The following is an 18,410-nucleotide window of genomic DNA, read 5'->3' on the forward strand; positions in this document are numbered from 1 at the left end:
CCGCAATCGTTTAGAAAGGTAAATGGAATGTTGCCACTTATTGCAAGGAGAAATGGATTATAAAAGTAGCAAGTTTAATTGCAGTTGCACAGGACGTTTTTTAAACCAAATCTAGACTACAGTGTACAGGTGAACACGATGGGTCTGTATCGATTGGAATTTAAAAAGAATGAGGGGTGATTTATTAAAAGGTGCAAGGCCATAAGTGGACTCCACTGGGTGAATGCTAAAAGGGTGACTCATTTTGTGGGAAAGACTAGAACTAGGGAACTCAGTTTACAAATAAGTGGTCTCCCATTTAAGATGCCAACAAGAAGAATTTTCTTCTTGCAGGGTGCAATTGCTCTGCCCAGGGGAACTATGAGGGCAGTGCCCATAAGAGATAGGAGTAGAAGCAGGCCATTCTGCCCATTAAGACTTCTCCACCTGCTGATCATGGCTGATCTGATAATTGTCAACTCCACCTTCCTGCTTTTTCTCCATAAACTTCAATTTCCTTACTGATTAAAAATGTGTATCTTAGCCTAAAACATACACAACAGATTCTTGACTGACAAGGAGTCAGGTAAGCAAGAACGTAGTTTTGAGACGATAAGCAGATCAGCCGTGATCTTGATGAACAATGGAGTAGGGGGCTGAATGGCCTACTCCCACACCTAATTCACGTTATGTTCATGGTTTGGAGGTATGGCAGTATTCCATATAACTGCTGCCCTTGTCCTTCTAGGTAGAGCTTGCAGGTTTAGAAGGTGCTATCAAAACAGTCTTGGTGAGTTGTCGTAGCGTATCTTGTATGTGGTACACGCTGTTGCCCCTGTGGAGGCATGGCCAGATGTAATCAAAGTAATCTTACAGGACACGATGATGTGAACCCAGATCAAGTGTAGGTTGTATTTCAATTGAAAAAAAACCAGGTCGGAAAAGGAGATTAAAAAAGTCAAAATTCTGAAGAAGAGTCATTGTACTCGAAACATTGCTTCTGCTTCTCTCTCCAGAGATACTGTATGACTTGCACATTTCCAGCACTTTTTTAAATATCAAAGTCAAAATTGGATAATATTCTGTAGTGCACCTCTCTCACTGTGTATTTAAGCACACTCCATTTACATCAGCCCTCACAATTAGTTTCTTTCCTGCTGCAGCATGTAGTTTTAAATATTACAGCCTCACTTGCTCCCTTTCGCTATCCACCACAGCTGGCCACTCTATTCTCGAAATGTGATAAGTTCACCTCATTCAAAGAGCACCTCCTTCATGAGTGCTGTTTACAACTGACACTTCATCCACTGGATCCACACCTGCTTTAGGACCATAGCTCTAATATAATGCTACTGCAGAACTCCAGAAGAGTGAGATTCAGAGATGCACTCTCAGACTGGAAATGTTTAACCGGCAGAGAAGCACTGGCAATTAGAAGATTACTTGATAACGTGGTGTGATGACAATTGATTATTTCAGTCTTGAAAATTTCAACTGACTCAGAATCCATATATTGAAATGCCCAGATTTACGGGGTCACTTGTATCCCAAAGCAACTTCATTCAACTCTAACTCCATTGTAAATGCATAGTAAAGAGTAATGCATTTAAAAAAAAAGTCAGTCATTTTCAAAGCAACACAGATGATCATTGATTAAAATCCAAGTCTTGGAATGGGGGTGGGGGGGGTGGGGGTGCTTGAAAAAGTGCAAGACATCAGATCCAACATCCAAACATTTTTCTACCCCAATTCATATTGTCAATTCATACCCCAATTCATTGTCAACTAAAATGCCTTTCCTCCAACAGCAAGTGATATAAAAAAAATTTAAGAAAAAGTTTGAAAACTATAGACCAGAATCAACAGCCAAGCAAAACTGCTTCACATGATATCATTATACACATTACTCTGTAGAGAATTTCAATCCATCGATATTGAAGCACAGCCAAATTGATTGCCCAGAATAAAACAAGAAACACAAAAAAAAAACAAATTTTAGAAAATGACAAAGAAAAACAACAGCAATTTTAACAAAAGTGGAAAAATTACAGAAGCTAACTATTGTGAATCAATGCATTAGCATTAAAATAAACTTTTGAAGTCACTAACCTGCTGTGCCCTTTGTCTGTAGGGAAAATACGTATAGATTTATCAAAGCTGGCTGAGACAAATTCTTTTCCTGTTGGAGAGTAATCAACATCAAGTACTGCCGATACGTGATCCATGTGCACCATTAGAGGACTATCAAGATAGCGCATGTCAAATGTATATAAGCTGCATGGAGGGAAAAAAAAAATTGAAGAATCAATCTGCCATCAGATACTGAATTGTAGGTAAATTTTTTTAATACAATAAAAAGGAAAAGGAAAAAGATCTATTTGCCCTTCTTGTGTTTTGGGAAAAAAAGATAACAAAACAAAATCAACAGCATTTAAAGAATATTATATACACACAGATTAAAGATGACTACAGACATTAGCACAAAAAATGCAACCTGACATTAAACACTGCCTGCCAAGTTCTTTATCATGTCATTACCCATTTTGATCTTGCTTCACAAATACTAATACTTCTAACATTGAGCATTTCCGTTTGAAAGTCCTGCAATTTTTGAAGTTCTTCACCTTATTGAAAGAAATCTTCAGTTCTGAAGAAGTCACACCGAACTCGAAATTTAACTCTACTTGTCTCCCCACAGACACTGTTAGAGCTGCTGAGGTTGTCCAGCATTGTGTTTGCTTCAGATTTCCAGCATCTACAGTATTTTGCTTTTATTTTAATTTTAATTATCTCTTAACTGAACCTTTTTCCAACTCCCCCATCCTTCGCATTATCGATTTAAACCTCCTTTGTATCTTTTCCAGAGCCTCACATACTTAGTACTGTGGGGTGACCCAAATTTACATAATAATCCAGCTGAGATGGAATTAAAAAGAGATGTAAAGGATTAGCATGATTCCCTTATTTTTATATTCAATTATTCTAAAATAAGTTATTTAATCTGCATATTAAATGGTCTTCACACATCCAAAGATTTGTGAACATGTGCCACCAGGTTCATGCGCCCCTCTAAAATAACACCGGCTAAATTATATTTCATTCCGTTGTTACTTGTCCCAAAATGCAGCTCGTCAAAATTAACTGCATTGAATTAGATTTGTCAATGCTCAAATAAAGCTTGCTTTTATCATGCTCACTGCTTAACACATCACACAGGGTGTGCAATTCTATCTACAGTCCAAGTCTGTTTACGTATACTACAAAAAGGCATAGGCCTAAAATCAAACTCTGGCACACCTAAGCATGCTTTCCTACAGCTAGAAAAACATTTTTCATCATTCTGATTTACCTCTTTAGTTCCTATTCCTTTGCTATGGCTTTTGGACCAGAAATTATCAACACATCTTAGAAAAAGTACTTTGACATATCTACATACCTCTTCACAATCACCCCAACTCTAAACTACATATCAGAAGCCAAACAAACCTTTGTGCTTAGAGGAGACATTTTTATGCATGAGCAAGGTAACTATTTTCTGCATTTAAGTACTGCTCTGATATTTAAAATTTCACATATTCATTCTAAACTTTATTCTGGACTGAGTAAATGCAAATGAATTTACAATTTGGGTCACGTTAAATGTGCAAGGTATTCAAGCAAAAATGTTGCAAGTTCTTACTAAAGAAAAGTATTAAAAATACATGAACAAAAGTGATGGCAGACAGGTATCTCTGTAACAGTGATCATAAGGTCTGCATGGCACGTTGTCTCCTTAGTGTCACGATAAAGCACGTTACAGAGAGGGCACAGGATACTCTGCAGTGGATAAGTGAGCCAGAGGTTCTGGTACACCTCATTAACAATGAAGGAAAGGGGTGTATTGAGGTTCAAACAATATTTCAGAAGCTAGATAAAAAAAAATTTAAAAAGATGACCTCAAAAAGGTCATAAACTCTGAATTATCTCCTGTGCCTCACTCTAGCAACAAAGGAATTCTGAAGATAGAAATAATTAGTGCACGGCTTGAGGTCTGGTGCAGGGAGCATTTGTGATTCCTGTGCATTAGGACTAATTATGGGGCAGGAGGTATCTACTCAAAAGTGATGGGTTGCACTTTAAAGAGAGTTCACAAATGTGGATGAGTAGTATTTAAACTAAACTGGCAGACATATGGGAACCAGCGTACTGAATTAGAAAAAGAGAACAAGGTATAAAAATTGAGTGTTCTGGACAATACTAGAGAGTAAAAACACTTCCTATGTTAGGTAGTAATACATATAAGGAGGGCTCCGAGGTCTGGAAAATAGGTTAGAATGCACACAATGTATGGGGAGTAATATTGATGGACAAGAAGCACAAAATAGCTTTGCAGAAATATCATGTAGTGGCAACAACAGAAATGGTGAGAACTAGGCACTTTGTATTCAAGATGGCAGTTTTGATTAGTGAAAACCAGGTAATGCGTGAATAAAAGGCTCTCCTTAATGGGGATACACAAGAATCCATTTGCTTAGAGTTGAGGAGCAAGAAAAAGAAAGTCATGCTACTAAGGATATTCTAAAAGGGTTCCACAAATGAGAAGAAAATGTTCAGGGAAAACACAAAAGCAAGGAACAATCTAAAATAGGACTAGCTTTAGTGGTATATCTTGGCAGAGAAAAATGGAACCAAGGATAGACAAGAAAACTATTAGAATAATGGATAATGAAGCAAACGGACAAATGGAGAAGGACATGCTTCAGATACAAAGCCACAGCCATTTAAAAGAAGAGCGAGATAAAGACAACGATGAAGCAAAAAGAAAGTCTGATGCATGTCAGATGACTTCTTCAAGCAAGAACCAAGTCAAAGACAGTAAGTTGAAATAGAAGATGAACAGAAAAAGACATTTGTAGAGAAATGAGAATATACATAAAAGGGGACTCAAAATTTTTTTAACCAATATTTTAATACGAAGTAGTTTGAGAAAGGCTGATGGTATACACTAGAACAAAGTACTTTGAGTCCTTATTAAGGAAAAGGAATCAGAATCTAATAAAATCTCAGTATAAAGTAAGACATTAGAGGTAACATCAGAGTGAAAACTGAAAGGCAGGATGCACTAGGAAGTCTGGTGGTGCTTAATGTGGATTATTCACCCAATCCAGATGGCTTGCAACCCAGATTGCTGTGTCAAGCTATTGGAAGAGCTTGCCAATCTTCTCTAGATGTTTGGAGGTGCCAGATGGTTGGCAAGTGGCAAATGGCAAATATGCTGCCATTGTTCAAGAAAGGGTTCATGAGTACATTCGTATTAACTAAATACCAGTCAGTTTAACATTGAGAGTAAGATTTGAGAACCAATCGCGGGCAGATGAGGCTTGAGGGGTTAAATGGCCTAACCTTGCTCTTAAATCTTCTGTTATTGTGTGGAGTTGTGAAAAATGGTTGGAGAATGGTCAACGGTCATCGGTCATGCTCACCATGGATCAGTGCAAGAATTTCAAAATTTTCCAATGATATACTTGCTGGTGTTGCAAACAGAAGAGAAACCAATTTACTGCAATAAAGAGGTAATGTCTGTTTGCTTAGATTTTTGATGGTGCCATGAACTGAATATTTAGTTAGTCATGCACACAAAATCTTGAGCTTCATGAATAGGAGGTATTGAGAACAAAAGCAAGGAAGCTTTGCAGAGCCTTTATAAAACTCAGCTCAGGCAACAAAAGTATTATGCTCACTTCTAGTTACTACATTCTGGGATGGGTGAGAGTTAGAGGGTGCAGAGGACACTTATTAGAATGGCTTCAGAGAAGAGGGAACGTAACTCCAAAGTTAGGGTGCAGAAGCTGTGGCTATTCCCCTTTTCTTGAGGTGGTATTTGATAGAATTGTACGAGGTTAAAACAGGTTTACACAAGGTAGACTAAGAAAAGCTGTTCCAATTAGCTGGTCGTAAAAGGACTAGAGGACAAAGACTTAAAGTTTAGGCAAGAAATGCAGAGGAATGAGAGGAACAACTTTCTTAATGCATTGAGTGGTAACAACCTGGAATTTGTTGCTTACAAGAGTCATAAAAGCAGAGATGATGAACAATTTCAAAAAGGAAATGGGATGGAAACTGGAGGGAAGTACATGCCAAAGATTACAGGCATTTAGTGGAAAATTAGATCTGATTGAATTGTTCCACATAAAGATGGCATGTATTAAATGGGCTGAATTGCCTCCTCCTTTGCTGTAATACTAACAGAAAAAAATTCAAAAGAAAGGAGTGGGGAGGATTTTAAAATTTTGAAACTGAAAACAAATGATTTTTTTTTCAAATCTTCTTCTTCAAGTAATAATGGAAACAAAGTTTTAATTCTCCCTCACTAAATACTTAGAACAAGTCAATTTAGCATTGTTATTGGAGCAAAACAAAGGCATACGTGCGGTTGCCGTTTGTTATATGGCAAAAGACTTGCAATAAAAAACTGAAATTTCTCAAAACAGACAGTACTAAGTGAACAATTTGTTCACTCGTTATCAACAATAAATTCCCATCAACTACTTTAAAAGAAATCAATGAACCTTGAATATCATCCATAAAATTAAATGTAGTGCACTCAGATTTTGGCTGCAACTTTGTGCAGTAAGCACAATCTCCATGAAGTAGTACAACAAAAGCCTTCCAAAACAAAACATAAGTGAGGTCCAAGAGCTAAGTATTGTATTCTTCTGGCCTCACATGGTAAATAATGCAAAAACAAGGGAATAATAGATGGTTACTTTTATCTAGGACTTGGACAATAAAACTCAATGGAACTTAGCAATCAAAGCTGGTCTGAATGCTGCAAGAATACACAGCTGTCCAGTTTGGAAAGGCTATCTTGCTCCCTTACAGACCAAATGAAAATGTCCTCCCTTACTCCTCCTCTCTGTCTTCTAATGGTCAGTTATTTATCAAGGGTAATATACTACCTCCAACTCCATGGGCTCTTATAAGTAGTCTAACATGCAGTAACTTATCAAACACCTTCTGGAAGTCTAAATATATTACATCCACTGTTTCCTTATTATCCATCCTGTTTTTCAAATAATTATGATAACAATAATAACAATAATAAAGATAACTTTTTCCCAGGGCAGAAATGACTATTACAAGGGGGCATAATTTAAGGTTATTGGAAGATGGTATAGGGGAGATGTCAGAGGTAGGTTCTTTACACAGAGTGTGGTGCGTGCGTGGAATGCGCTGCTGGCGGTGGTAGTGGAGTCAGATACATTAGGCACACTTAAGCGACTCTTGGATAGGCACATGGATGATAGTAAAATGTAGAGTACACACGGTAGTTTGATCTTAGAGTAGGATAATAGGTCAGCACAACATTGAGGGTCAAAGGGCCTGTACTGTTCTATGCTCTATTAACTTTGTCTGGCATGATTTTCCTTTCATACAACCATGTTTACTCTACTTGATTATATCATGGAATTTTAAATGCCCTGCTATTACACCCATTATAATAGATTAACATTTTCCCGATAACAGATGTCAAGGCCTTCAGAGACGGTCCCTAATTTTCAAACATCTGACTTATGAAAGCTTGAACGAGATCCCATGCACGGACGTATGAATATTTATTTTAAAGATCCAACATGCGAACATTTGTATATAATTACAAATGCCTATTTTATATTGTTCTATATCACATTCTGACTTGTGTACAAATTGACTTGCGAATGTACTCAAGAACAGAATCCATTTGTAAGCCAGGTACTGCCTATAGGTATGTGGTTTTGATCCGCTTTCCTTCGGTAAGACCTAAACACAAAAAGGGAATGCTCTTCCCATTGAGAGTCTGCAGTACACTGCCCACAGTCAGGTTGGATACAAGGGTCTGGCTTAAATGTGTCTACTGGATAGATTATTGATAATTTCACCTCGTACCAAGCCTACATATCTGTCCTTCTATCTATCTTTTACAGTCTGGGGGTCTATAGTACACTCTCAGTAATGAACACAGCCACTTTTTGTTTTTAAGTTCCAACCATGTGGTCTCAGTTAAGGAAGGCCGGAGATATCATTCCTTCTTAATGAAGTAATGGACTCCTTGGCCAAGAGTGCAACACCACATCTTTTATATCCCTCTCTGTCTCACCTGAAGATTCTATTACCCAGAATATTAAGCTGTCAGGCCATCCTCCCACCCACTGCCCCTCAGCCTTGTCTCTGTGATAGCAACTATTTCATATGGTGAGGAAGACTAAACAGGCTTGTCGGCTAGATGATCAGCCATAATCATATTGAATAGGAAACAGGCTCAAAGAATGGAATAGCCTATTCCTGTTCCTACATTCTATGTTTCTGCGCCTCCATGTGTTAACAAATACCCTCAATTTATCTGCTCTACTCGCACTACTCCTCCGTGTTAAAAGAATCCCATCCAGCTTTGCCTTGCTTTCTTGTATCTTAACCTAATTATATATGCTCTGCCTTCTAGAAGAACTCGTTTCTCCTTCCATATTTGGTTGTGCGTCACCCCTATTCTAACCCCTTAACAAATCAGTGTTACCCCTCTACCACCAGTGCTGGCAAATGTCCCACCCCAAGCAAGGATGTCTATCCGATTTCAGTTTGGCTGTAATCCATCAGATTTGTACAGATGCTCACTTAATCAGAAACTGACCCACTGATCCAGGAATGTATAGCCTTTCTTCCTGCTCCAACTCTTCAGCCATGCATTCATTTGCTCTATCAGCCTATTCCCGTGCTCACTAGTGCATAGCACCAGGTGCAAATCAGAGACGACAACCCAAGGACCTGGTTTTCAACTTGCTAACTAGCTCTCTAAATTCTCATTGCAGGACCTCATCCTGCATTGTTGCTACCAATGCAAACCACACCTCTGGTTGTTCTCCTTCACATTCAGAATGCCTTGCAGTTATTTAGTGACATCCTTGATATCAGCCTCAGCTTAGTAATACAACATCCTGGAGTCACATTTGCAGCTGCAAAAATGCCTCTTTGTACTCCTTATGGTTCTCCATCTTTCTTCTGCTACCTTGTGTAGTGAGACTCCAGTTGCACTCCTCAGAGGAACCATCACTTGTATCTAGATGCACCATGGGGCTTTCCTGACTACTTGCCTGCCACCTTTCTTCTGACTGGTAATTGATCAACGATTCCCTCCCTGAATGCATTTCCTTCAGCTGCAGGGTGACCATATCTAAAAAAACATGCTTTCCATGCACTACAACGCCTCCAGCTGACACTCAAGCTCCAAAACACTGTGTTCAAGCTGGTCCAACAGGTGGCACTTCCTACAGATGTGGTCATTCAGTGCAGGGAGCATCCCAGACTTCCTGCTTGTTCCAGGCTGTGCAACACACATTGTGGAAAATAAAAACTCATGGAAGAGGTGGTAGAATACTGGCAAGGATAGAAGATTATTTAGTAGATTATTATTCATGTACAGCAAACAATTAGGAAAGCTAAAAGAATGTTGTCATTTATCACAAGGAGAAACAAATAAAAAAAGTAGAGGGGTTGTTTAGTTGTACAGGGCACCGGTGAGACCACATCTGGAGTACTGCGTACAGTATTAATGTCCTTAATGAAAAAAGGATGCAAATGCACTGGAAGCAGTTGAACGTTTAACAGACAAATACTTGGAGTAAGTGGCTGGTCTTATGAAAAAATATTGGACAGGCTAGGCTCATACCCACTTAAGCTACTGAGTAAGAGGCGACTTCTTTGAAAGATGCATGATCCTGAGGGGTCTTGACAGGTCAGATGTGAAGGTAATTTCCTCTCATGAGAGAATACTGATTAGAGTTCTCTGTTTAAACATTAGGGGTTGCCCACATAAAACAGCAATGAGACTATTTTTTCTCTCTCAGATGGTCATGAGGTTCATGGAACTTTCTATCTGTAGAGGTGGAGGAAGAAGCAGCCTTGAGCATTTTAAGCAGGTAGATAGATTTTGGCAAAAAAAAAAACAAAACAGGAGAGAAAAAAAAATCAAAAATTGGCAGAATGTAGATTTGAGGCCATAATTTGATTTAATTTATTACAGTCATATGTACCTAGGTATAGTGAAAAGCTTTGTTTGAGTGGAGTACATACAGATCATACCATACAAAGGTCATAGATAGAACAGAGCGAGGATACAAAGTTACAGCTGCAAAGAAGGGGCAGGAAAAAAAGCAAGATCGAAATTCGATTTGAATTTTGAGAGTCCATTCAGAAGTCTAATCAGAGCAGCCGTGATCTAATTTAATGGAGGAGCAAGCTTAAAAAGGCTGACTAGCTTATTCCTGCTCCTTGCTTGTATGTGCATTCTGAAACAAACTAATTGAGAGTTTTCAGTTGATGCAGTTTTCAAACAAAAACATCTTCTTACATTAATCAGTTGAATCAATTAAAAGTAGATTTACTGTCAATTACACATTTGGACAAGGCCTCTTGTGAAACTAGTTGCTTTGATTTGGTGAGGGCAAAATTCAATACCTGATTTCATGACTAGAGGAATAATTTCATGAAACAGGGTCTATTACTTGCTATTCCCTGCATTACATCCTCCTTTATAATGTAACTGCATTGAATGCTTGTGTATGACTCCCAGGACGAAATTTTAAGACAGCCACTGAATTCTCACACAGAGGAACAGATGTATTCCTTTTCCTTGCTTTTGACTTTAAACCATGGTAATATTTTTGCAAAAGGAATTACTTGTAATCCTCATTCGCTCCTGTAAAAATGAAGGCCTCCAAGGGGTTCCAACATATAGCATTGGTTCGTAGGTCCATAACAACCTGTTAAAATACACGAGACAGAAAATAAAAAAAAAACAAACATAGGTATGTGTGGCAATTTAATTCTATTCAATACAACAGCTGAAAATATAAAATGCCATACCTTTTTCAAGGGCGTTGCCTGTCTTATGTCATACAGAGCAATATTTCTATCCGAGGCACAGCTTGCAAGAAGATAAGTCTAAGATGGAACACAAATTAATGCAACATTTAACACCATTCTATGTCATGACTGTCCCCAAAACTAACAACATATAATCAAGTTTGTTCAAGAATCAAAATGAGCCATTAAGAATAGCTAACAAAAAGGCAAGCATTTACCTCATCATTTGTATTTGAATACATGTTTAAAGCACATACAGCAACTGAATTTAATGTCCAATTTTCTCAGACACACCAGGAACAATAGGAAATGCTGAACTACAACTAGAAAAAAGCTAACAGTCCCATAAACATTGATAACTGAAAAATGGTCAGGTTTAAAGACCCACAAACATCGCTGGTTTATGGTGACTGAATTACGATGTTACATTTTTATTCAATGCTAGTATTTCCTGTCGCTGTGTTTTTACATTTCTGGAATACAAGCATTGCAGGCAAGGCCAATATTTTCTTAATTATACTCGAATAGATGGTGGTGAGCCACCTTCTTGAATTGCTGTTCATCTGGTGCAGGTACATCCATAGTGCAGTTAAGAAGGGAGTTCCAGGATTTTAATTTAGGAACCATGAAGAAATGGTGCTACTGTCCAAAGTCACAATGGTGCGACTTGCAGTGACATTTGTAGGTGGTACTGTTCCTATAAGTAGCTGCACTTGTTCTTCTAGGTGGCAAAGGTCAAAGGTTTAGAAGGTGTTGTGGAAAGAGCTTTGCTGTGTTGCTGCATTGCATCTTGTAAATAGTAAACACTGCCGCCATTGTAGGTCACTTACAGAGGTTGTGAATGTTTAGGGTGATGGATGGTGTGCTAATTAAGTGGGCTGCTCTGTTCTGGATGGTGTCAGACTTTGAGGCGAGAGTTCTGCACTACAGAATTCCCAGCTTCTACTTGTTCCCATAGCCACTGTAGTGGGTTTGGAGTTTACACAGGAATAGGAGCAGGTAATTCAGCTGAAGTGCTAGGATAAAAAGTAGCTCTCACTGGAAGCTATTATATTTTAGAAATAAAACAATATATACAAAGTCAAATTGATTTTGATTGTTCATACCTCAACCCCCTCTCCCTTAATACACTGAATCTCAGACTTGGCAATTTCAAGTACTTGGCATTCACAGATTTTTGGAACGAAATTTCAGATTTTTCATTATGCTTTGAGAGAAGTTTCTGATTTTATTAACTGGTTGAACTCCCACTTTTAATATTAAGTCTCTTTCAATATTTAGTATTATGCATCCTTCAAACAAATACATACATGACAAAACACTGACTGCAGTTTCCTGAGGAGCATCACTTGTCTCAATCTGAAAATCTGAGAAGCTTTCTCTGAACTCTAGGCTCTGTACGTTACAAGAATCTATTTCACATTGCTGGTTCAAATTCAATGCACTTTCATTATCTAACAAGCTTTCCTGCAAGTAAGCACAGATGTCTTTATCATCTGAAGAACTGAGAATGGTGCTGAACACTGAGAATGACATTCTTGGGTGACTTGAGGATATCACCTGGTTGCATGGATCTGACATCACAAGTCAATCAAAAACTGAAGCAGCCACACTGTTGGCAAAATATTTAAGTTAAGAGATGCTAAGCATGACTGTGGGTTACAAGGTGATAAGAAATAAGAGCAAGATGGTGCCACAATTGCTCTTAGGGTGGTGGTGTGGGGATGAAAGATAAATCCTCAGCTAAAGTAAAATGGGACCTATCCAAAACATTAGAGTGCCAGGTTGCATTGCCAGACAGATAAAACAGATGGGAATGATGCCGTTAAACTTAAAAAGGGCGCAGAAAGGATTTGTAAGGATGTTCCCAGGGTTGGAGGGTTTGAGCTATAGGGGCAGGCTGAATAGGCTAGGGCTATTTTCCCTGGAGTATTGGTGGCTGACGGGTGGTGTTATGGAGGTTTATAAAATCATGAGGGGCATGGATATGGTGAATAAGGACTTTTCCCCAGGTTAAGGGAATCCAAAACTAGAAGGCATAGGTTTAAGGTCGGGGGAGTATAGAAGGATATAAGGATCCAAGGTGCAGCTTTTACAGGTAGAGATGGCAGCTCATTCCATATACGCACCAGAGGCTGGTACAATTACAACATTTAAAAGGCATCATGAATGGGTACATGAATAGGAAGGGTTTAGAGGAGAGAAGGCCAAATGCTGGCAAATGGGACTAGATTAATTTAGGATATCTGGTCGGCATGGATGAGTTGAACTGAGGGGCCTGTTTCCATGCTGTATAGCTCTAAGACTCTAACAGAAAAACTGGAAGAATGGGTGGAAGAGATAAATTTTTCTTCATCTCAGTCCTAAACGGCCTTACCTTTATCCTTAAATGGTGACCCATGATTTTGTCACTCCCCACTCATTGGGAACATCCATCCTGCATTTATCCTGTCGCTGCCTGTTGGAATCTTATACATTTCTGAGATTCCCCTCATTCTTCTGAACTTTTGAACGTAGTTCTAACCGAACCAATCTCAAAGTGAATTATTGACAACTTCAATTGGAAATAATGCATCATGCAATAAAAATGCTCAAAGCTCCATAAAGCTACCCATTTACTTTAATTGAATTAGATTAAGTGAATTAAAGAAACCAGCTATTAAATTCTATAATCAAATATTTAAAACCTAATCTTGCCATCACTAATTGCCAAAAAAAAAAAAGTTACACTGGCAAAAACAACTAGGTACGAGCGTCCAAGTAATTAACTTCTCCTTAATTTTGTTGTGACGGGCATTTCAACTAGGTAATGGTTGCTACCAAAAAAATTGAGATCATCTTTTCACAAACTTGTTATTAGCGCTTGCTTTCTCGGCTGTAGTCAGGTTGGGATCAAAGAGCAATAATAAATTCAATTAAGATAAATAAGGAAACATTTTGACTTATTAATACACCAAATGTCAAACAATTCTTCTGCGATATGGCTAATGCCAACTTGTTGCTGCTGATTTCAGAGCGTTCCCCAAATGCATTAGGAAGCACTTTTGAGACAGAGGAGTAAATCTAAAGTTATACTGATTATTTGACAAATGCAAGTTTGCATCAAGTACAGATTATTGGTTAATATATCTACTTTACAAACATGTTTTCTGAGAAGACTTCAGAATTAATACTCCAGAACAAGCTATGTGCATTTAGTTACATGCCCATGTTATCCACATTTACAACTTATCCGTATCCAAATAAGATGACAAAATTTAATTTACAGTTTTATAAATAAATGTAAGTGTTAAGATGTGCTTGGCTAAGAGCTGATTGCTCAATTATTAAAATGATTTCCAAAAGTTGTTCATGAAAAATGAACAAATAAAAAAAAGCACTACAGATCCCATAAGAAAGTAATTTGTCACCACTGTAATAAGCTCATCCAAGTCAGAAGTCATGTGTTCAAGTCCTTTCTTAAAAAAATATCTTGAGCAGACAACCTGGGCTCACACAGGAGGAGGGAGTAAGGAACAATCTTTCAGAAGGGGTCCCTGAGCTGAAGTCACTCCAGCCAATGTTTTCAAGCTCATAATCCTAGACAATGACTTCCTAACCAGCAGAGAGAGAGTAAACTTCCCCTATTTATTAAAATTCTTCATACTTTAAAAATCTCAATTAAATGACCACTTGTTATTGCTACTTCAGTCCAAATGGTTTCAGTGGCTTAAATATGTGCCTAAATGCACAGCATGCTAACTGACCTAAGCTGGCAATGTTTCAAAATCAAAAATGGATGCAGCACTGACCCCTACAACAAACGGCAATAACCGTTTCCAAATCAACTAAAAATACAGCCAACACAAGAAAGTTGAATCACAAATATCAGACTGTTTTGTTTTTCAAATTATGGTTTGAGAAACGTACTAAACATGTACTAAACTAAAAGTTTCCCAGGAATGGCATTATAGGTTTAGTGTATTCTCTAAACATGTTTCACAGTGTACTGCTAATAGTTGAAGACAAAGTATTCTTGACCCCTGCTCACCAGTGTACAACACATTTCAATTTTCAAAGTAATAGACACTTGATAGTTATAGCCTGATAACAGGAAGGCTCAAAACCAATTTTATTCCAATAATAAATCTTTAAAAGAAATTTTGCAAGAACAACACAATTCCTTGTACGGTAACATCTAAACAAGTGTTAATCTTACTAGTCAAATGTTGTCTTGCTTGCTTTCAGTAAGTGACAGGATTTTTCTCAAAAGTAGCAGCATTACCTCTATTGGGTTGAATTTAATACTGTTGATACTGTCCACACTCCAAGTAAACGAGCGGATTGGGCTGGTCCTCTGCTCATCCCAAATGTCCACCTGCTGCCCACAGGTTGCAAATACACCATCCTTCCAATGGTGATCAATTCCAGTGTAAACAGTCTATGCACAAATATAGTCATCATGTTTACTTGGAATACAAAGCAAGCACACAATACTAAAAAATTATAACATAATGCCATGGTAAAATGCATTGTACTTTTAAAAGATCTGAAAATAGCTATTTGTTAAATGTTGACAATATGAAAATTCTAACATATTTCTTACCATTATTCCCTTTCAGTTGATTTAGTTTATAGGAGAAAAATTTTAGAGAACAATAACTGAAGGCAATGACAACTATTTTCAACAGAGGTAAGTGACAAAGTACCTGCATTTTCACACTTATTTCCTGCTCAAACTGTTTTACAAACTATTAAACAAATATAATAAACCATCAACTTGCTTCTTCCTTTATTCTTTTATGCGATGTGTGTTCCTGGAAAGAATATCATTTGCTGTCAATCCTGATCTGTCCTTGAGGAGGCATCTGATCTCAAGACATGTGGGATAAGGTAAATAAATTAGTTTAAAAGGGGACTTTTGTGCGCCCAATGAATTCTTATTCCATGGAATCTCCTTTATTTTTTGTTCTGGGATGATGTGATAGATAGAAAAATGGGGAGCAACACACTAGTAGTTGTTGAAATCATGACAGTTTGCTCCAGGAAAATTTTCAAAATTTATTCCTTACATCTTTTCCAGGCTTTGGTATGAACTGTAAACATTGGGATTTAGACGGTAGACATTGATTCACCTGATTATTTTCCAAACCCACAACCATTGCTTGAATAAGGAGCAAAGGATAACCCAGGAAACTGCAGTCTGGTCAGCTTGATATCAACAATAGTAAAACTGATGGAAGCCACAATATGGGATAAAGTAAATATACACCATATGAGATTGTCAAAATGGCTTTGTCAAGGGCAGGTCACGTCTGTCAAATTTGATTGAGTTCTTTAAAGAGGTGACACAGGCAGCGAATGAAGGTAAAGCTGTGGATGTTGATTATTTGGATTTCCAGAAAGCATTTGATGCGGTGCTGCAGAGCAGTTTAGTTAACAAATTAGAAATGTCTGAGATTGATGGGTTGTCAGGAGCATGAATTAGAAGTTGGCCAAAAGATAGGAAATAAAGGGGGGATATCGATGGGCATTTTTCAGATTGGAGACAAGTTGAAAATGATGTCCCCCAGGGATCAGTTTTGGAGATGGGTGTTGAGGGCAAAATGTTTAAAATTGGCAGATGATATTAAGTTGGGTAGAATGGTGAATTGAGGATGATGTTGAGCTACTTCAGACGGACAGAAACAAATTGGCCAACGGGCAGGCACCTGATAGATGAACTTCAATGCAGACAAATTTGGGGCAATGCATTTTGGTATAAGCAGCACGGAGAGACAATGCAGACTCAAATGGTACAATGTTGAGGGAGTTCAGGAGCAGAGAGACCGCACGGTTCACATACATAATTCTCTGAAGGTGGCCAGGCAAGTTGAAACAATTGCTAAGAAAACTTATAGGATCATTGAATTTATAAATAGAGGCATAGAGTACTAAAGCAAGGAAGTAATGTTGCAACTCCACAAATCATTGGTCAGACCACATTTGGAATATTGTGTTCTGTTCTGGGCAACTTATTTAAAAGAAAGCATCTTAAAGCCCTGGAGAAAGAGTGCAAAGGAGATTTACTAGAATGATACCAGGAATGAGAAATTTTAGATACAAGGAAAGATTAAAGAAACTGGGCTTATTCTTCTTGGAACAAAGAAGATTAATAGGTAATTTTATTGAGACATTCAAAATTGTGAACAATTTTCAGTGTAAAGACGGCTATTCTGTTTCCACTTGCTAGTATGTCAGGAACTAAGAGTGACAATTTCAAGATTGTCAACAAAAGACCTAGGAGTGAGATGAAGAGAAATTTTACTCAAAGTTGTTAGGATTTGAAATGCACTGCCCGAGAGACTGGTGAAGGTGGATTTCATGAGGTTTCGAAATTGAGCAGCAGATATAATTAAAAGTGATGAATCTAGAGGGCTACAGATAGAGGGCTGGAGAATGGAATTAACTGGGTAGTTCTTTCAGGAGCTAGTACAAAAATGGTGGGTCGAATGGCCTCCTTCTGTACAAGAAAATTCTACAATTCTCAATCTAGAAGCACAAAGGCAGCAGATGCATGGTTACACCACCACCTGCAAGCATCCCTGCAAGATACACACCAGCATCTAGCAGGGCCTAGCATGGATACCTGAACCATATGAAACTAGGATGCAGCTTGTGATAATTGGAAGAACAATTAGGTGAGAGGAAGGAAGTAATAACAGGACGTTTGGAAAATCAAAAAACGATCCATCAAGAGTCAGTATGATTTTATGAAGGCTAACTCATGATTGACTAATTTGCTAAAGGCCTTTGAAAGGTAACAAGCGAAGTAGATTGGCAGGATCCCATAGATGTAGTACACCTGGACTTCCATAAAGCATTTGATTGTGTGGCCCACAAAAGGTTAATACACAAAGTAAGATCACATTGGGTTGGGGTTAATTTATTAGCTTGGATAGAGGATTGGTTAACCGACAGAAAGCAAAGAATTTGGGATAAGTGGGTCTTTTTCTGGCTGGCAAAATGTAACTAGTGGGGTGCCACAGGTTTCAGGCCTCAGCCTCAACTACGTACAATCTATATTAATGACTTAGATGTATGTAGAAGGCATGACAGTCAATTTGCAGATGACACTACAACAGCTGGAAAAGTTGCAATAAAGAAATAAGAAATTTACAAATAGATATGGATAGCTTAGATGAGCCAAAATTTGGCAGATGGAGTTTAACGTGGTTAAGTGTGATCAATTTGTTGTCCATTTTAGTCAGAAGTACAGAAAGACAACCCATCAAATGGAGGGAAACTTTAGTGGAGAAGGATCTGGGTGTCATTGTACATGAATCGCAGGTACAACAGGCATTAATGAAGGCAAATGGAATTTTGGCATTTATTGCTAAAGGAACAGAACATAAAAGTGGGAAGGTGTTGCTGCAACAGTACAAGGCATAAGTGAGGCCACACATGGAGGAAGGGTCACTGGACTCAAAACGTTATCTCTGTTTTCTCTCCACAGATGTTGACACAACTGCTGAGATTCTCCAACAAATGATAAATGGTGTTGGAGTTTTGTGATGTGCAAATGGAAATAAAATTCC

General features: G+C 38.1%; 1 protein-coding gene across 1 annotated transcript in view; it reads right to left on the reverse strand.

Moving 5' to 3' along the window:
* Positions 1-18,410, reverse strand: part of dcaf13 (ddb1 and cul4 associated factor 13) — a 39,258-nt gene that overhangs the window by 11,560 nt on the left and 9,288 nt on the right. Inside the window, exons 5-8 of the mRNA XM_048596115.1 lie at positions 15,119-15,274; positions 10,855-10,932; positions 10,669-10,751; positions 2,089-2,253 (exon numbers count right to left, since the gene is read on the reverse strand). Of these exons, the coding sequence (XP_048452072.1) occupies positions 2,089-2,253; positions 10,669-10,751; positions 10,855-10,932; positions 15,119-15,274 (482 nt within the window). The remainder of the gene's footprint in view (positions 1-2,088; positions 2,254-10,668; positions 10,752-10,854; positions 10,933-15,118; positions 15,275-18,410) is intronic.

Source organism: Rhincodon typus, chromosome 4, assembly GCF_021869965.1.
Source record: "Rhincodon typus isolate 14 chromosome 4, sRhiTyp1.1, whole genome shotgun sequence".
NCBI lineage: Eukaryota > Metazoa > Chordata > Chondrichthyes > Orectolobiformes > Rhincodontidae > Rhincodon > Rhincodon typus.